This window comes from Loxodonta africana, chromosome 6, assembly GCF_030014295.1.
Source record: "Loxodonta africana isolate mLoxAfr1 chromosome 6, mLoxAfr1.hap2, whole genome shotgun sequence".
In the NCBI taxonomy this organism is placed as follows: domain Eukaryota; kingdom Metazoa; phylum Chordata; class Mammalia; order Proboscidea; family Elephantidae; genus Loxodonta; species Loxodonta africana.
Genome location: NC_087347.1, coordinates 88027946 through 88048807, shown reverse-complemented (window position 1 = coordinate 88048807; position 20862 = coordinate 88027946). Strand labels below are relative to the sequence as shown.

Sequence of the window (20862 nt, the reverse complement as noted above, 5' to 3'; positions counted from 1 at the left end):
GAGCTCTTAACCACTGTTCCACCAGGGCTCTCCACTGCCACTATCCATTTCTAAATTTTTCTATCACACTTAACAGAAGCTCAGTGTCCCCTAAGCAACGAGTCTCTTTCCCCCTCACTCCCGACTGCCCCTGTAACCACTAATAAACTTGGGTTTCTATACACTTGCCTATTCTAGATATTTCCTGTAAGTGGGATCATACAGTTTGATTATTTGTAACTAACTTATTCAACGTGTTTTCAAGGTTTATTCATGTTGTAGTATGTATCATGACTTCATTTCTCTTTATGGCTGAGTAATGTTCCACTGTGTGTGTGTATGTGTGTATATCACATTTTATTTATCCATTCATCTATTTCCACGTTTTGGCTATCATAAATAGTGCTGTAGTGAACACCGTTATACAAGTATCTGTGTTCCTGTTCTCAGTTCTTTTGGGTGTATACCCAGAGTGGAACTGTTGGATCACAGAGTACCATATTTTTAAGCAAACAACACGCACCTTTGAAGTTTGTTTGCCAACCACGCCATCCCCCTGCGAGGTATTTTCGTAAGTGGGGTATTCTAAATATTTTTTACAGCAACATGTAAAAAAAATTGGCTTAGTGTTGCTTGTGAAAATACCTCGTTGGGGGGGGTGGGTATGGTTAGCAAACAAACGTAGAAGGTGTACGTGTTCATTTGTGTAAAAGTATGGTAATTCTGTTTAACTTTTTGAAAAACTACCAAAACGTTTTCACAGCAGCTATACCATTTTACAACCCCACTAGCGATGGACAAGGATTCCAATTTCTCTAAATCCTTGCCAACACCTGTTGTTTTCTTTCTTTCTTTCTTTTTTCTTTAATCATAGCCATCTTAGTGGGTGTGAAGTGCTATCTCCTTGTGGTTTTGATTTCCATTAGTATCCCTCACTTTGACAACCAATCTCTCTCAAGTATTATTTCTACTTAGCTGTCTATAGACATCTGTTTCCTCAGAATCTGTCTCATATCATTATGAGAATCTTATATCATTAAAAGGTCTTTCTGTAAGTTTTTAGTACCTGCTCCTGGTCATAGTTTTTATTTTAGCAACACTGATTTTGTTTAGGAATGTCAATGTAGGTTGCTCATTAGAACTAAGGACAGGGACTATCATATTTATGCCTCTAAAGTCTTGCACATGTCTGATTAATTGAACCAGATTTTAGCACTATTTCTAAGAGGTAGGATAGTGTAGAGGTTAAAAGCACGAACATGTACTTAAAAAAAATACATGTAGAAATATTTCTAATGATATGTCTACCCATACTGCTCTTGGTACCAATACTATATCAGACAGAGCCTGGTCAGGAGGCAGAAGCCACACTAGTAATGTGAACAGAAGAATTTTTTTTAAATTGTGCTTTAGATGAAGGTTTACAGAACAAATTAGTCTCTCATTAAACAATTAATACATGTATTGTTTTGTGACATTGGCTGTCAACCCCATAACATGTCAACACTCCTTCCTTCTTGAACTTGGGTTCCCTATTACCAACTTTCCTGCCCCCTCCTGCCTTCTAGTCCTTGCCCCTAGGCTGGTGTGCCCCTTTAGTCTCGTATACATGGTTGGGTTGTGCTTATTATTGTTTGTTTTATGGACCTGTCTAATCTTTGGATGAAGGGTGAACCTCAGGAGCGACTTTGATTTAAAAGGGTGTCTGGGGCCATACTCTTGGGGTTTCTCCAATCTCTGTCAGACTAGTAAGTCTGGTCTTTTTTGGGGAGTTAGAATTTTGTTCCACATTTTTCTCTAGCTGTCTGGGACCCTGTTTTGTGATCTCTGTCAGAGCAGTCAGTGGTGGTAGCCGGGCACCATCTAGTTGTGCTGTATACAGTCAGGTGGAGGCCGTGGTAGTTGTGGTTCATTAGTCCTTTGGACTAATCTTTCTCCTGTGTCTTCAGTTTTCTTCATTCTTCCTTGCTCCAGGTGGGGTGGGGCCAATGAAGTATTTTAGATGACTACTCAAATCTTTTAAGACTACAGATGCTACTGACCAAAGTAGGATGCAGAACATTTTATCAACTATGTTATGCCAACTGAGCTAGATGTCCCCTGAGACCACAGTCCTCAGCCCAATAATTCAGTCTCTCAGGGAGTTTGGATGTGTCTATGAAGCTTCTGTGACCTTGCCTTGGTCAAGTTGTGCTAATGTCCCCAGTATTTTGTACTGTCTTACCCTTGACCAAAGTTACTCACCATTTATCCATTGTCTAGTTAGTGCTTTCCTTTCCTACCCGCCCCCCCCGCCCCCGCCTTCGTGATCATCAAAGATTGTTTCTTTTTGTGTGTATACCTTTTCATGAGTTTTTATAATATTGGTCTCATGCAGTATTTGTCCTTTTGTGATTGACTTATTTCACTCAGCATAATGCTCTCCAGATTTGTTCATGTTGTGAGATGTTTCACAGATTCATCATTACTCTTTATCATTGTGTAGTATTCCACTGTGACTGTACTATATAGTTTGTTTATTCATTCATCTGTTGATGGGCACTTAGGTTGTTTCCAGCTTTTTGCTATTGTGAATAATGCTGCAGTGAACATGGGTGTGCATATGTCTATTTATCCGACGGCTCTTATTTCTCTAGGATATATTCCCAGGAGTGGGATTGCTGGATCATATGGTATTTTTATTTATAGCTTTTTATGGAAGTGCCATATATCATTTTCCAAAATGGCTGTACCATTTTACATTCCCACCAGCAGTGCCTAAGAATTCCAATCTTTCTATTAGTTCCAGTAGTTTTCTTGTGGGGTCTTTTGGGTCTATGATACTATGTATAGTATCATATTATCCACTAATAAGGATAACTTTACTTCTTCCTTACCAATTTGGATGCCCTTTATCTCCTTTTTATGCCTTATTGCTCTAGCTAGGCCTTCCAGCACAGTGTTAAGTAGTGTTAAATAGGAGTTGTCTTATTGCTGTTCTCAAGGGGAATGCTTTCAGCCTCTCTCTGTAGAGAATGATGTTGGCTGTTGGTTTTGTATATATATATAAAAAAAAATCTTTTTTAATATAATAAAAAAAAATTTAGTTTTTTATTTTTTATATAGATGCCCTTTATTATTGAACAGGAGAATTTTAACATAAAAAATAATTAACTAACAGCAGAGTATTTACAGTCTCTGGGTGGCAGAAATGGTAAAGTGCTCAACCACTAGCCGAAAGGCTGGCAGTTTGAACCCACTCAGAAGCACCTTGAAAGACAGGCCTGGTGATCTGTTTCCAAAAGGTTACAGCCTTGAAAACCCTATGGAGCACTTCTACTCTGCATACACGGGGTCACCATAAGTCAGAATCAACTTGACAGCAATAACAATAACAACAGAGTATTAGCTACTAAGGGAGTAAAAAGATCTCTAAAGAATATAAGAATAGCAGATTTAGAGAACCACCAATGATTGCAGGATTAAAAGAGAGTACGAAAATAAAGGCAAACTTAAAAGAGGGTTTTTCTCCTCTATCCTCCCTCCTCCAACTCACCCAAGACTGAGATTCACACTTTGTTGAAGAGGATGTAGCTGTGGCCCACTGGATGGTAGAGAAGCTAACTAAGGTGCTAGAAGCCAAGATTGGTATGCAGCAGACGGCCTGCTGGGGTGCCAGAGAAGCTTGCTGGGAACCTGCCATTAGGGTGTCAGTAAAATTAGCTGGAAATTTGCCCACTGGTGTGCCAGCAAAACTCGCTGCAAAGCTGCGTACTGGGATGTTACTGAAACTCCCTAGACAGTCTGCACCAGGCGGTCTCCTGAACACCACTATAGGGAAGCTGCCAGTTGGTGAGACAGACACTGGCAGCCCCAGCATAAGAGCAAGAAGAAAACACTGGAACCAGTATTCCTCCAAGGCCTTCTACTGACAAAGCCTAACATTGTATCAACTAGTAATAGAGAAAAGGGTGAATTTAGAACTGAGAAGGAATACATTGATAATTTGTACAGTTGGAGATATGAATGAAATAAAATTGGCCATGAGGTGATAACTGCTGAAGCTGAATAATGGGTACATGGGAGTTTGTTATGCTATTCTGTCTACTTTTGTATATTTAAATTTTCCTTTGCATAATAAAACTTTTTTTTTTTTTTTTTTCTTTTAAAGCATAGGTTCTGGAGTCAAGTTGGAGTCAAGTTGCCTGGCATCAAATCCTTGCTTAGCTACTTGCTGACTAACTGTTTTGAGGCTGTGTTTCACAATTTCTCATAACAATACCTACCTCATAACGATATGAGGAGGACTGAAATAGATATTACATGCAAAGCAATTAGAGCAGAGCTCGTCTGTAGTAAGTTCTCACAAATTTTAGCTAAAATTACTATTTGTCTTACTCTGTGCTGAAAACTTCAATTTTTAAAAATATATAACATTAGTACAATACCAAAAAAGAAAAAAATCTACAAAACCGTAAATTGCTAATTCATAAGATATTAATCCACAGATTCTGGTGCTTTCAATACTTATGTAAGATCTGTTAGATGTTTGTTCTTCATAGACTAACTTACCTTATCTTTGATTTTGTCAGCTCTAGCATCCAGAGGCTGGCTTTTACTTTGTTCCTGATTACATTTTCGATTTCCTCCACCTGAGCTTACAGTTTTAGTTTGTCCCGTGGAACTTGAAGCAGTAGTGGATAGTACAGATGTGCTGATACCAGATACAGATGATGTACTGTTTCCATTTATTGACCCATTTACACCTTGAAAAAAAATACACGTTTAAAAAGGTAATTAAATGAAAATATTTCCCCTTAAAACTCTCCAAAACACTTACTAGTCAAATGAAAAGACATTAATAAGTCATCTAAAAATGCTAATATAATTTTCAAATGATATTCTAATAAAACCAAAACCAAACCCACTGCTGTCGAGCCGATTCCAATTCATAGCAACCCTACGGGACAGAGTAGAACTGCCCCGTAGAGTTTCCAAGGAGCATCTGGCCGAGTCGAACTGCCGACCTCTTGGTTAACAGCCGTAGCACTTAACCACTATGCCACCAGTTATTAATAAGCAGCTATAAATTCCAAAATCACTAATGAACACTTTAAAAGAAAAACAGAGTTATTATTTTTAGTAAAATAAATGCTTAATTGAAGAATTCAACATACTATGTTGGGTTGCATATAGGAAGATAATGGGGTCCAGAAGGAAAAGCAATAGACTTGGGAGTCAGACTGCCTGGATTTAAATTCTAATGGTACCACATTGATATGTAAGCAGCGTTTCCTTGAGTAACTCATTTCACTTTGGCCGCAAAATAAGAATACCCCAAATCTCAAAGAGCTATTGTAAGTATTAAGCAAGACAATATAACAGTGCCTAGCACAATTCCATAGAAATGTTATTAAGCCTGAACTCACTGAAAATAGGTATTGGAATGGAAGATTTATATACATCACTTATGTATTACGTATTAATGGATACCTTTTTCAGGACCATTTCGATTACTTTTTCCTGAAGTCCTTGAATGGAATGAAGAAGAATCATGATTCTGGGCTGGAGGAGCAAACAGTGGTGGAATTCCCAGTAAGGGTGGAAAGAAGGTTGCCCCTGTACGAGTAGGAATATCTGCTGTTCGCCACCATTCTGCACCTTAAAACCAAACAAATAAAAACATTTGCATTAATTTTCTAGTTAATGTAACAATTGCTTTCTATGTTTTATTCCTGAAAAAAAAAATATTTCAAGTTTCATCTTGGGACAGAATTGCTGAATTATATTTAATTCTGATCATCATTCTAAAACAGCTGATTAGAATTTACATGCTTATTATCATTCCTCTCATTAAGACAGCATCCAAGGATCTTCACTTAGCAGCTTTCTAGAGTTCAAGCTTATAAAAGACAAAGGTAGTCCATGGTTTTAAAAATAAAACTGGGAACATAAAAGGACTACTTGACTCTTTCGTAACGTATATGAGTTCCATTCCTAAGTCTGTCTTTAAGTCAAATCTGTACGTAAGTCGAACAGTGAGGTACAGTTTGTATCTAATGCCAGTCAAATGTTTGTCTTAGTATGCAGTATATAGTGTACCTTTCTATGTATAAAAACATTAAAGAAACACTTCCAGATATACTAAAATATCTTTAACATAATAATGCAGTAATAATAATAATAATAATGTTTTGATGTGCATCGCAAATTAGCACCCATTTGTATGTACCTCGAATTTTTAATATAATAGGCTTTACGGGCTTAGTTCAGAACTACAGGTTGTATGCAAGTCTGACATTTGTAAATGCGGGGACTGCCTGTACACCAACCTACTTTAAAACCTAAGAATGTAAGGTTACAACTATGATCTCTGTTAAGAATTTCCTCCAATTACATACAATGTATATCTGGCTCTGATCATTCAGGTGGTCTCAATAAGAGTGCAAAGACTAGTATAATGAAGTGTATTTCAAATGGATTTCTGAAAGAAAATATTCTACAGTCAATGAAAAATATACATAAAGCAAAATCAATAAGTCTTTTGGGGGTATAAGAATTGAAACATGCTCAAAGATTGAAAAAACAAACAAATCCACATGAAAATAGAAAAGAATTATAAAGCTTCATCTGTTAAAATTAATGAAGAAAGCCTGAATTTTATTTATACTTCCTCTCATAAATTACAGATAACAATGATTGTTTTATTGAGATAAAATGACTAAATGGTAGCAAATCATCAAATACAATTTAAATATTGAACGAGTGGCTCTTACTTAAAACATTTAGAAAAGAAGACAAGCCAAATTTTAAATAATATATTTTTAAAGAAAGGCTGAAGATTAAGAGATGTGAAAATAATCCAAGAGAGTCTTGTATTGTCCCATTTAAAATCTTGAAACCAATCTTCTCCAGCTGCCTAAGCCACTAGGTTACCAAATCAGTTATCATCTTTTAGTTCAATTTTCCAAAAATTATGGCATATTCGTTGACTGTAACAAGCACAAGGAAATTAGAGAAAAAAATAATATAGGAAAAACCCCAAATTGTCAGCATATTGTATTTATACTATCTTTAAAGTTTTTCTAGAAATATCCTTAACTAAAAATAGTATTCTGCAAAGTGATGTGCACTTTCATTATCTAATGGCAAAATCCAGTATAAAACAACAACAAAAAAGTGAAATGTTCATGGTAGCTGTCATTCTGGAAGGTCGAAAAAAACAATGTATGCAGAAAACTGCAAAAGCTATTCTTTTGCACTGCAGGAAGACTTGGCTCATGAAGTGATGCCAATGTATATTCACCAGTGCCTGAAATGATAACTGAACCAAGAATAACTGTACAAAAGCATCAATCATTTATTCACTGTTTAGATGAAAGAATTGCATATAGATAGGGGAAAAAGTGTGTACGCTGGGTTTCTATCTACACAGTTGGAATCTATTGCTATTTATAGATTTGAAAACTAGGCTCCACATAACTAATAATTTGGGATGGAGGTTTCCCAAAGATATTTATATTATTTTACACAGAGTCTGTGTAATTAAAGCATTACAACTGAATTTATAGACTTTATAAACAACCAAGAAAGTGGTATGGTAACGAAAGTGTCATACGATTCAAGTATTTTAGACATAATCAAATAGGAAAAAACATAAGTATGTATTTCAGAATGCCAATAATGAATAAGCACATAACAGAGATTAGAGAAAACAATGGAAAAATGTGTGTGTTATAAATAAGCTCGTACCACAGAGGAAAATAAAAAACAATAAGACTAATCAAATAAAAAGATAAAAATGTAGACCTTTTTATTAGAAACTTTACAAATATTTGAGATATGATTTTAGAAGAAGTAATATAATTTTTTTTTGAGTGATGAGTTCATTTATTTCTAAATTTAGGAAAAAAATGAAATTTAGTTACTCATAAACTAACCTGTTGATAAAATGAAATGTTCAAAATAAAGATTTCATAAATCAACACATGATGAATTGCTAAGTGTATTCAAGGGTAGTAACAGCATAGTAGCAACATTAATCATGTTCAACTGAAATAGTCTAGTATTTCAGAGGCTATACTGAATCTGAATTTGAAAATAGAAAATAGAGCAGAGAATTTTAAAATCTTTCATGCTTGATTGAGTCAGGTACTTCACAAAAATTTATGGTAAGATAATATAAAAATATAATGACTTAAAATTATGAATATTTTAAAAGAAATTACCATGAAATTTTGTTTCACTGTAAAATGGAAATATTTTTATTATACTACTATTCTTTATAAGCAAACCTTGGTGTAGTGGTTTAGTTAGCTACAGCTCCTAACCAAAAAGTCTGTAGTTCAAATCCACCAGGCACTCCTTGGAAACGCTGTGGGGTAGTTCTACTCTGTCCTGTAGGGTCGCTATGAGTCAGAATTGACTCAACAGCAATGGTTTTGGTTTGGTTTTTGGATCTATTAGATAATTTTCTATCTGTTGATTCAAATTTTCTGAAAAGCAGAATACTTTAGAAGTACATAAGATTTAAAAGTAAATTACCTACTCCTATTTTAAAATTTCTAATAGTGTCTTTCTGTGTGTCCTTATTTCCTTATTAGGTAATTTCAAATGTTTGGCATTTTTTATTACCTTTCTGAATAAAGCCAAATATAGACGATTTATATTTAACAGTTATTGGCCCAACTCTACAATTTAAACAGAATGTGTCTTCTAAATACAAACATGGTCTCCATCTATTTGGCAAAAAATAAATATGCTGTTATGGGCACAATTTTACCACTAAAGACTCTGTCTTGTAATCATTTATCCGTCTCTAAAAACCGTAAGGGCATTTAGTATATTGGTGTATTCCTCAGATCCTAGCCTAGGGTAGAGAGCATAGTAGGTGCTCAAAAAACTTTGTACAATAAATGAAAGAGTGAAGAGTTTATGTAGGCTGGGGAAGCTATTTCATTTTTTTCCGTACAGTAGAAATGGCAAAATTATTGAAGCCCAGATGAGTAATTTTTTACTTGTTACCTATCATGCCAGTATAGAAAGTATTTGATCTCAGTAATATAATAATCATTGTATAATTTAGACAGAGTACAACTGCCCCACAGAGTTTCCAAGGAGTGCCTGGTGGATTTGAACTGCAGACTTTTTGGTTAGCAGCTGTAGCTAACCAAACCACTACACCAGGGTTTCTTTTAATGGATAGTAGTGTAATAAAAATATTTCCATTTTACAGTGAAACAAATGCTCAAAAACAAAACCATAATAAACTACCATAAACAGTAAAAAATATTATAGACACCAGTAACTATATTACTATTATCCATTTTGATTTTTATTCAGCAATTCTACATTTCAACAAATATCTGGTGAATGCTCACCTTGCTAAGCAGCCATGCTACCCACTAAATTTCTATTAATATAGTTAAAGCAAATTTTATGTTAAAGATTTCATTTTAACTATCTACTACTCCCTTTAGCCCTTCCCACCACCTCCTCTCCCCCAGACAACTGAAATAAAGCAATGATATGACTCAAGATATAGTATCTGAAATCTACATTTAGCCATCTGTTCTTTCTATATTCATATAGATAACTATTTCCTTTCAAAGAAGCACTTGACAATTTATGAGCAATGAAAGTGGGCAAAAGGATATAATAATGATAGTTACAAATTATGGACTAATTATGTGTGCCAGACACAGTATTTGGCAGTGAACCTGGCTAATGTTTAATCTTCACAAGAGCCCAATAAGGCAGGTACTATTATTATCATCCTCATTTTTCAGATGAGAAAACTGAGGCTGAGAGGTTAGATAATTTGCCCAAGGTCATACAGCTAAGAAGGAGCTGAGCCAGATTTAAGCTCAGATCTATTTGTCTCTAGAATTATGCTCTAAAGTTTAAACTATTTTATATACACTAAAACATATGCATTCTTTACTAAAATTGATGAAAATAAGATTAACCAATGGAAAACACACTTAAATTTGGACTTTCAAGATAATATAACAGGACAAAGTATAATATGCTTATCTAAATTGAACACTAACTAGTGCCTTACTGAACTCATGAATCCTCATATCTGTAGAATTTGGGATAATACTGGGTCTCTTGCTATGTAAGATGTAAGAGGTACTACTCAGTAATTGTTTTGATCAAATACGAAAAAGTATAGAAATTTAAGGTCAAGCTTATTTTCCTTACAAAGTGCAGAGAAATGAGGACCCAAAATAAAAGTGTAAAAAAATTCATTATCAGAATGAAAGACATTAGTTTCCCACCATAAATTTTTAAAAATTTCAATAAGTGCTAAGAAAAATTAATCTAGAGCACACTTACAATATGTACACTTTTATCCTTTTATACTACACTTTAATAAAAAGCATAAGAAAAACTTGGCTTAATTATTCTCTTTTGTGACAGATGCCTATTTCTTAGTTAAACACCTGGATAATTAACAGCATTGCTGCTTAGCACACATAGTGTGCTTTGTTTTGTTTTTGCATATGATACATAGGATTTAGTCAATTCCTGCACAAGAATTTTACACCAGGCATTAGACTGTTCTGTTTTTTCAATTTTAAAAACAAATTTCTGCCTAAGCATTTTCAAGCTTTCCTCCTTTCCTTAAACACTGTTTGTAACAGATGTTTACCTGGAAAAGATGCTAGTTGGGGATGTGCGGCTAAGGCTGTGGGTGTACCAAGTGTTCCCAAACCACCAAATTCTGAATGCCCTGAGCTGGCTGAATGTAGACCAAAGACTGGGTGGCTGACCATTGGGAAGGCACTCGACACTGTGGACAGGTTAAACGGTTGATCCCCAGCTGCTCTGAATAAATGTCCTGGGAGGGAAAAAAACACACTTAAAATTGCACTATAAAAACAAATAAGATTTATCTGACTTCAGCGTTCAAAGTTAAAATTTTAAATAATTTCTTGTCTACGAAATTTTTATTTTACATTTTTCTTTTGCATTTCTGCTCTTCAAATCCTACAAAATAACATGTTTCTAAAAACATGAAAGTACTCTAAAAATTATTAATTAAAGTGAATGGTATAACCATATTTACTTTCAATCTAAGATTTGGGAATTGATGTTTTAAGCAAATAATTCTCACTAATTAAAATAGTTTTTGACCTGAAGAAGTGAGGCCAATTTTCTGCTAATACACGTATATTAAGATATTATCAACTTTTTTATTAATAAGGAAAAAAAACTTCCCATTAATTTAGGGTTGAAAACCAATGAAATAGGTCCCAAATCTGTTACTATGTCATTACCCAAATTATAATACATTCTAGGCAAAGAGTTCCTAGATTTAATGTAACCGAAACCCATTGCTGTCGAGTTAATTCTGACTTACAGCAACCCTACAGGACAGAGCAGAACTGCCCTACTGGGTTTCCAAGGACTGGCTGGAGGATTCAAACTGCTGACCTTTTAGTTAGCAGCCATAGCCCCTAACCATGGTATGATGAACTCTGCTCTGTCTAATACCCCTTAGGTGAGAAGAGTTGATACCACAAAGTGATTATTTTCTAGTTTAATGAAACAATGGACAGGGTACCAAAGATTTAATGAATAAAGTTATATTTCCAAATGCATTCACGGGTGGTTATCAATGTAAAAACCTTTTTTTTTTTTTTCAAACTTTGATGGTAAGGCCATCAAAGTTAAAAAAAAGACCATCAATTGAAGTGAGTGTTATTTTTCAATCTCCACTTTTACCCTAGAGAGAACGTGGTAGCAAGTGTCACAGCCCCACGTTGGAGTGCTATAATAGAGAAAACACAACTTATTTTTCATACTTTGAGGGGATTTGACAGAAGAATTTTTTAAATAGTTGGAAATCTTCCTTTTACTTTCAGGAAGTAATTAAGGTTCCTTGGCTTGTGTCATGGATTGAATTTTGTCCCCCAAAAAATGTACGTATCAATTTGGCTGGGCCATGACTTCCAGCATTGTGTGGTTGTCCTCCATTTTTTATTGTAATTTCATGTTAAAGAAGATTAGGGTGGGATTGTAACACCACTCTTACCCAGGTCACATCCCTGATCCAATGTAAAGGGAGTTTCCCTGGGGTGTGGCCTGCACCACCTTTTATCTCTCAAGAGATAAAAAGGAAAGGGAAGCAAGCAGAGAGTTGGGGACCTTATACCACCAAGAAAGCAGCATCAGGAGCAGAGCGCATCCTTTGAACACAGGGTCCCTGCGCCTGAGAAGCTCCTCGACCATGGGAAGATTGAGGACAAGGACCTTCTCAAGAGCTGACAGAAGCAAAGGCTTCCCTGGAGTTGACGCCCTGAATTTGGACTTTTAGCCTACTTTACTGTGAGAAAATAAGCTTTTTTTGTTAAAGCCACCCACTTGTGGTATTTCTGTTATAGCAGCACTAGATGACTAAGACAGAATTTGGTACGTGAGAGTGGTGTGCTGCTCTAACAGGTACCTAAAATGTGGAAGCAGTTTCGAAACTGAATGGACAGAGAAGCAGCAGTGACAGAGGGCCAGCAGCAGCAGAGAACTTGCAGCAGCAGAGAAGCGGCAGCAACAGAGAACCAGCAGCAACAGAACCAGGAGACCAGCCACAGACAGTGCTGGAGCTGACCCTCACAGTGGGACAGCTGAGTGCCTGTGTGCAGGAGGCTTCCTGGCAGAGTGGAGTGCCTCCAGGCATTTATCAGTGGAGCTGCAGAGCTTTGGAACACTTGCCCCAGCAGGGCAGATGCGGGCATGAGGCTGAGGAGTTAAGAGGCCAAGAAACCAGGAAAGAGAAGCTGAAGAGACAAGGAGCACAAGAAGTGGACTTGCCCCAGTCTCAAAAGGTGTGGCCATGACCTCAGGGGTTTCAAAGGGTGGAGCCACAATTTCTGGTGTTTCTAAGGGTGGGGTCGCAACTCAGATGGACTAGGAGGGCTGAGGGGCCTCCATTCAGAATCTGGAGAGTGTGGCCAATACCCTAGAGTCTGGAGGGCATGGCCACTGTGTAAATTGTCTCAGAGAACAGAGAATTATTTTCAAAGCCTTGAGGGCTAATGTAATGTGTTCTGCTTACTTGCTTGGTGCCTGCTATTCTTTCTTTCTCTCCAGTTTCTCCCATTTGTAATGGAAATGTCTAGCTTTTGCCTGTTCTGCCATTGTACCTTTGGGATCAGATAAACTGTGTTCTAGATTTCACAGATGAAGAGGAATTTTTGGATTTTGGACTTGGAGTTAAGACTTTTGCTATGATATGATAGGACGAATATGTTTTGCATGTCGCAAGGATGTGATTTTGGGGCAGCCAAAGAGTAGAATGTCATGGATTGAATTATGACCCCCCAAAAATGTATCAACTTGGCTAGGCCATGATTCCCAGTATTCTGTGGCTGTCCTCCATTTTGAGATTGTAATTTTATGTTAGAGAGGATTAGGGTGGGATTGTAGCACCCTTACCAGGTCACATCCCTGATCCAGTGTAAAGGGAGCTTCCCTGGGGTGTGGCCTGCACCACCTTTTATCTCTCAAGAGATAAAAGGAAAGAGAACCAAGCAGTAAGTTGGGAACCTCCTACCACCAAGAAAGCAGAGCGCGTCCTTTGGACCTGAGGTTCCTGCACTGTGATGCTCCCAGACCAAGAGGAGACTGATGCAGCACAAGGACCTTCCTCCAAAGTCAACAGAGAGAAAAGCCTTCCTCTGGAGCTGACGCCATGAATTTGGACTTGAAGCCTACTTGACTGTGAGAGAATAAACTTCTCATTGTTAAAGCCATACATTTGTGGTATTTTTGTTATAGTAGAACTACATGACAAAGACAGTTTGGTAACTATGAACATAGAATTCAAAACTCCACAATCCATAGGCAGGCTATCAGTCAGGATACAATTACTTAGCAAAGAGCTCAGGAGAACAAAATATCTTTAAAAGTTAATATGTAAAAAGTATTGTGCTCTGTGTTAAAATCAGAATAAGGCCCCCTTATTATCTCCTGTTTACATCAGCCCTGACTACCTACATACTGCAGTTTAATTTCTTTTAACACAATATATACTTGAATAAATTAAAAAATATAAGTAAAAAATAAGCATACTTTTTGTTATCATTTAGTTTTCCAAAAAGGAGCCCTGGTGGTGCACTGGTTAAAGCGCTTGGCTGCCAACTGAGAGGTCCGCAGTTTGAACCTTCCAGCCCCTAACCGTGGGAGAAAGATATGGCACTGTGCTTCCATAAACATTTACAGCCTAGGAAACCCTATGGAGCAGTTCTACTCTGTCCTATAGGGTCGCTATGAGTCGGAATTGACTTGATGGCAATGGGGTTTTTTAGATTTAGTTATCAAACCAAATCTTTCCTCTTTGTTTTTATGTTTCCTGAAATCTAAGAGATAATCCTCAAAAACATCAAAGTCTGCCCTCAGAGACTGATAGAAACCCTATGTTCTTTACTGAAATGCCCTGTATTTTTAATTAAAGTAGCAAGATTTAAATAAATTGCATCAAGTATGTCTTATATCAGTCTATAAGGTAAACAGTTCTGATTGAGGGTAATGCTCCCACTACAACAAAGCTCTAACTACATCTCACAGGGATCCTCAAAGTATCTTTACATGGAAAGCCCACAAAGAAACTATGAGTGACAAGGACAAGGAAGGGACACACACTCGGGTGTCTTCTCTTTGTCAGCCAATCCTTGTTTCTGTTCATCAAAGCCTAAACAAAAAATTGGTAAATTTGGCACTTTCGTGTTATCAGAGGAAACCCTGGTGGTGTCGTGGTTAAGCGCTATGGCTGCTAACTGAAAGGTCAGCATTTCAAATCTACCAGGCTCTCCTTAGAAACTCTATGGGGCAGTTCTACTCTGTCCTATAGGGTAGCTATGAGTTGAAATCGACTCGATGGCAGTGGGTTTGGTTTTGGTTTTTTGGTGTTACCAGAGTACTAAACTACATTAGCACTGAAGTTGAGTCAAAATAAAATTGGACAAAGATGGTTACTCAAATATCACTTCCTTTAAGACTAGTGATAAGCCACCAGAAAGACTGTGTTTATTTTATTTTTTGGAAAATTCTCAAAAACTCTGCTAGTTTCTTCTAAAAAATGAGCTGTTACCTTAAGAACCAGTGTTTATTTTCACTTGTGATTACATATAAAATTTCAGTTCTCACCAATCAATTCAACATTCTGACTCAAAGGTGCTTAATCAAGTGTTTTATTTACACACACAGTATGATCAGCTGCATTTCCTCCTTAATCAATTTTCTTGATAACCACATTGAATTCAGCATTATAGTTTCAGGGATTTTAAAAGTCATTCGTCATCTGTATTTTACAAAGCAATACTGCTTAAATTATATATGACGACTTTGTTAACGGAGCAGTGGTTTAATACAAAAAAAAATTCACTGGATAAACTCCAAACTATCAAAAATATTTAAATATTATAAAGATTGAGGACAGATTGAAACTATAAAGGGTTGAAAACTGGGACCAATATTTCTATAACAAAGAATAAATTGGTACTGAATGTTGTTAGATGCATAGTTAAAACATGAATTTTATTACTGAAATAAAAGAACTAAATGAGCTAAATCTTACAATCTCATGAATAGAAAACACAAGCAATAACTAAATGAAGTTATCACGCTTACGGCAACAATTAAAAACCAACCACACACGGTTTGGTAACATAAAACATTTATTTAAATCTGAAAACAGTGACATCTAAAAGCAACTGAGTAGAACATTTCAATAAAAAAATGAACTTTATTCACCATAGATTAAAATGGAAAAAAATAAAATAATAATGGACTGGTATACAATAGAGTAAAATCTACACCTGGAAACATTCAAGAGATGGTAGTTCAAAGCAAGGCCACATTGCTCCATTTTCTTACTCTTTCTTCTAAAATTGTTGGTTGAAATAATTAAAACATAAGAAGCACCCAAGCACCCAAGAGACAACTGTATCTACCAAAAAAAAGGAATCTATAGGGCCTATTTATTGCTGGTGAGAAAAGATTCATTGTATTCATTTAGTAAAGAGACGAAGGCAACATTATAATGCTGCTGATGCCGTGTATTATCAAAAATATCCACATTACAGGCTGTCTCTGCTATATGGAAAGTTATACTACATAAAGGAAATAATTTAATACTACATTTAATAGCTCTTAACTGTATTTTGCCTTCATAACATTAATTTAGAACTCAGTGATGTTAAAAAAAAAAAAAGGATATCTTTCTCATTAAAAGGCTCTGTATCACTACATGTATTTTAGTATGGTTTTTCTGCCACTTTCTTAATAACAGATACTAATTCCATGTAAAAATCTCCCAGAATTATTTTCTGTTATTTGATAATTTCAGTAATTCCAACACTTCCTAAGCATAACTCTTAAGATCAGGTGCTATACTCTGTAACTGACATATAAAGATAAATAAGACATAATCCTTGACCTTAAGGAATTTATGTTTTGAACATAGTTTAAACAGTATAGATTTCAATAGAATAAAACTTAAATAGTACAATATTTATTAATATCATAATGTATAAAACAAGTTAGTTGATATTTCAATACTATAAATTGATACTTCATGTAAAAGGACTCAGTAATATATTCCAAGTAGCTAGAACTGTATCTGATAAAAAAAATACCAAAAAGCAAAAACCAAACCACTGTTGTGGAATTGATTCAGACTCATAGAGACCCTATAGGACAGACCAGAACTGCCCCATAGGGTTTCCAAGGAGTAGCTGGTGGACTTGAACTGCTGACCTTTTGGTTAGTCGCCAAATGCTTAATCACTGCGCCACCAGAACTCCATCTGATACACAGTAGATATATAATAAATATTAGTTAAATGTATCAATTTACTACTCATTAAGAGCTTAAGAGGCACATCTATGGGGCTGATTCTATAGGCTTTCAATCAGAACAGTAAGATGTCTGAATCATCATTTAAACTTGTTATGCTTTCTAGTTTCCTTTTGCCTTACTTCTTTTATCAATCCCTGGTTCTATTTTTTTTTTTTTTTTTTACCACTTGGCCTTTTATTCCTCCTTGACTCCAATTAAGTCACATGCTGGATTTGATCATACAAAATTCTACTACCTTCAAGACCACAAGCTCTTAAGCTTCATTCTCTAATCACAATTTCCACCTTTCTACTCCCTTATTTCTTAGCGTGTCCTCTGACCTCCTTACCCCTCCCTCTCAATCTTCTAACCCCCCCCCATTCAACCTATCTTCTTCCCTCTGATTCCATCACCACCTCTCCAGCGCTAGCTTTGTAAGAAAAGCCTTACACCTGCTATGCCTATTTTCTCCCCACATGTCTAAATTGTTGTCAGTTGTGCCGAGCTTCAAGCTGCCCTTCCATTTTCTCTGTCAGGTCACCAAAGTTTTCCTATTTATTAGATCCCACTAATGTTTTCTTTACTCTTCCCATCCTTAACTTCTCTTTATACATCCCACATTGCTGCGCGACTCTTCCTTAACAAAACCCATTTCCACTCTAAGCTCCAGGTCATAGTATTGCCTTGATGTTCTACTTATCTATCTCTCTCAATAATACCACTCTCTCTTCCTTACCAGATTTTCTTTACTTTCTAAATGTAGGCATTACTAAACAATTTGTCCAGCTATCTCTTTTTTCTCTTTATGCTTTTTTCATGTGCTTCCACTGTTTAAACTATCATCTCCACGTAAATGAATTCTATACTACGATTTAGCTCTTTAAGAACAAAAACTTAATCTTAGTCATCTCAGTAACCCCAACATCTAGCATAATCTGAAGCACAATAAATACTTAACACCATGGCATTTTTGGTTATATATTTCTTCACCTCAGGACCCCCACATCTATATTATATGCTCTTAGATTTCTACCTTTTATAATCCCAGTTACCCTTACTAACCATCTCAAATATAATATCGTCCAGAAAGTATTTCTGAATCTCCCCAGACAGGTATGTTCTGGACCTCCTTGAACACTTGCGATGCATTACTCACAGTCTGTCTTTTTTTTCATAACATTACTAGGGAATACGGTTATGAAGGAAAGAGCCATATGATCATTTTTAATCTCTATAAACACTGCATGAAGCAAATTATTATCACTTGTCAGAGACACTTCCTAATACCTGTTGTGGGTAATTCCAAAATGGTAGTTTCCATTTCTTTGTTTCTCTCTTCTTTTAAAAGGATAAGACAACCAGGTGTCATTCTTTAAATGATTAAAAATATAATATTTCTCTCCGCTTCAATTATAAAAGTAATTCACAATGTTATTAAAAGCCTTTGGGGTAGTTAAAAGCTGATTTAATGACACATATGTTGTGGGTTTAGGAGTCCTGGTTGCACAGTGGTTAAGTGCTTAGCTGCTAACTGAAAGGTCAATGTTTTGAACCCACCATCCACCCTGCGGGAGAAACATGTGGCAATCTGCTCCTATAAAGATTACAGCCTAGGGAACCCTATGGACAGTTTTACTATGTGCTATAGGGTCACTATGAGTTGGAATTGACTAGACTTAATGGTCTGACTGAGACTAGAAGGGTCCCGGTGGTCATGGCCCCCAGACCTTCTGTTGGCCCAGGACAGGAACCATTCCCAAAGCCAACTCTTCAGACAGGGATTGGACTGGACAATGGGTTGGAGAGGGATGCTGGTGAGGAGTGAGCTTCTTGGATCAGGTGGACACTTAAGACCATGTTGGCATCTCCTGCCTGGAGGGGAGATGAGAGGGTGGAGGGGGTTAGAAGCTGGTGAAATGGTCACGAAAAGAGAGTGGAGGGAGGGAGCGGGCTGTCTCATTAGAGGGAGAGTAATTGGGAGTTTGTAGCAAGGTGTATATAAGTTTTTGTGTGAGAGACTGACTTGATTTGTAAACTTTCACTTAAAGCACAATAAAAATTATTTAAAAAAAAGCCTAAGGTAACCTTGAGAACAAAAGCTGACACTCTGTAACACTGGACACTGAAGAAGCTCTTGATTCAGCACAGTAAATGATGTGTCATAGTCAGGAAAACAACTGTTCTTAAAAGACAGGAATGATTTCTCTTTTGTAATAAGCATTTTTGTTAGATTTAATGAAAGGATTTATAGTTCATAGATAAAAATGATAGAAGACACACTATTTTATATACACTTCTGTATTAGAATGAAGGGGTACTTTCCTTTAACATTGAAACAGAGGAAAAAAACTTTAAGTAGAATCTAAATCTAAAATCTTGTATTACCTATATTTCAGTAAATAAAAAAGTCTCAGTTTTCCCAAAATGAACAGAAATTATAAAAATCACCTTTGAAAAACATACTGAGTTTACTTTTTAAAGTATTTAATTAACTTGAAGACATTAACCTTTCTTCAGTAATTTATTGCTAAAATCCTCAATTAAAATTACAAAGTTCTACTCATAAAAGTTAGGTAGACTAATATTTCAAAAATATTTGATGCCTTACTATCAAACCCCTCATAAAATAAATCCACTGAAAAAGCCAGAAAGCTGAAAACTTGGGGCTTTTATTTGGGATTTATGGATATCTACTACACTGGAGATGTCCCCGGGTGGTGTCGAGAGTTAATGTGCTTGGCTGGTAAACCAAAGTTTGGAGGTTTGAGTCTACCCAGAGCTGCCTCAGAAGAAAGGCCTGGCAATTTACTTTCAGAAAACCAGCCGCTGAAAACCGTATGGAGCACAGTTATGCTCTGACACACATGGGATTACCATGAGTCAAAATCACAGTTTGGCTTTATTGACTATATTGGACAACTCAACTAAAAAAGAAAATAATGTCATACTAGTTCGTACTATAACATTGATACTCATCGTATTAAAATGAAACTTTGGCTTTATTCACAATCCCTCATTATTTTAAGGGCAAGATCATCTAATCCCCTTGACAATTCTCTATAGGATGTAAACTTAAATCTGGTTACCTTTTAAATAAGAAGTTCTAGTCAAATCATGGAAACCCTGGTGGTGTACTAGTTAAGCGCTACAGCTGCTAACCAAAAGGTCGGCAGTTTGAATCCACCAGGTGCTCCTTGGAAACTCTATGAGGCAGTTCTACTCTGTCCTAAAGGGTTGCTATGAGTCGGAATTGACCTGACAGCAATGGGTTTTAATCAAATCATAATTTCTGATTTTCAGGTTTTGTTTTCAGACATTGCCTCTTCACTAAGGTCAACTGACAGACCTACTTCCTTTTTTTAGATTCCACATCCTATGACTAATAATGTACACCCTCAACTAAAACCTGCTTAGTTACTTTGCATAATCAGAGCAAAGCACAGCACAGTCTAGGAAATTTAATAATCAGTTAATTTATCATCTAATTTTCAAGTCCTAATCATACAAATTTACCCTTTTCTTCCTTTCTCTAACAACTGTTTCTGAAACATGTATTTTATGCCAGGAGCTAAATGGGATGATTATTAGTAAAAAAAAAACAAAACCGATGTAGTCCTTGCCCTTTAAGCACAGAATACAGAAATAAGTAAAACAACACCAAGTGTATAATTATGAATTGTGAAAAGTATTATGGAGAAGATTATTAGGTGCAGGTATAGATAATAATGGAGCAATTACCTAGACACTATTATCAGAGGAGAGTTCTCTAATTAACATCTCCCAGGACATTTAGCCTGAGACAAAGCATGAGACAGAATCACCCTTTTGAAGATCTTCCAGGTAGGGTGAAAGCAAGTTTGAAATCCTCAGTTGAGAAAGAATTGGTGTATCTGAATAACTGAAAGCTCAGTAAGGCTGAAACATAGTGGGCCAGAGTGAAAACAGTACTAGATAAGTTTGAAGAAGTACGCAGAGACCAGATCATGGAGGGTATGCAGCCAAATGTATCAGTTTGGTTGAAAACGGGACCCAACTCAAAATAGTTAACTGAAAAGAGAATTT

At 36.2% G+C, this 20862-nt stretch overlaps 1 protein-coding gene and 1 long non-coding RNA gene across 26 annotated transcripts in view; one reads left to right on the top strand and one right to left on the bottom strand.

Moving 5' to 3' along the window:
* Positions 1 to 9998, top strand: part of LOC135231548 (uncharacterized) — a 125658-nt gene extending 115660 nt beyond the window's left edge. For 2 of the 3 annotated variants that reach the window (XR_010322308.1, XR_010322310.1), the window contains exons 3-4: positions 4130 to 4751; positions 5461 to 9998. This is a non-coding gene — a long non-coding RNA (uncharacterized LOC135231548). The remainder of the gene's footprint in view (positions 1 to 4129; positions 4752 to 5460) is intronic. The other variant, XR_010322309.1, reaches the window with a different exon arrangement.
* The window catches only part of BAZ2B (bromodomain adjacent to zinc finger domain 2B), a 463153-nt gene that overhangs the window by 103196 nt on the left and 339095 nt on the right, over positions 1 to 20862 (bottom strand). For 21 of the 23 annotated variants that reach the window (XM_064287090.1, XM_023542904.2, XM_064287092.1 and 18 more), the window contains 3 exons: positions 10616 to 10804; positions 5452 to 5619; positions 4531 to 4724 (listed from right to left, as the gene is read on the bottom strand). In XM_064287090.1, the coding sequence (XP_064143160.1) occupies positions 4531 to 4724; positions 5452 to 5619; positions 10616 to 10804 (551 nt within the window). The remainder of the gene's footprint in view (positions 1 to 4530; positions 4725 to 5451; positions 5620 to 10615; positions 10805 to 20862) is intronic. The other 2 variants (XM_064287084.1, XM_064287085.1) reach the window with 1 other exon arrangement.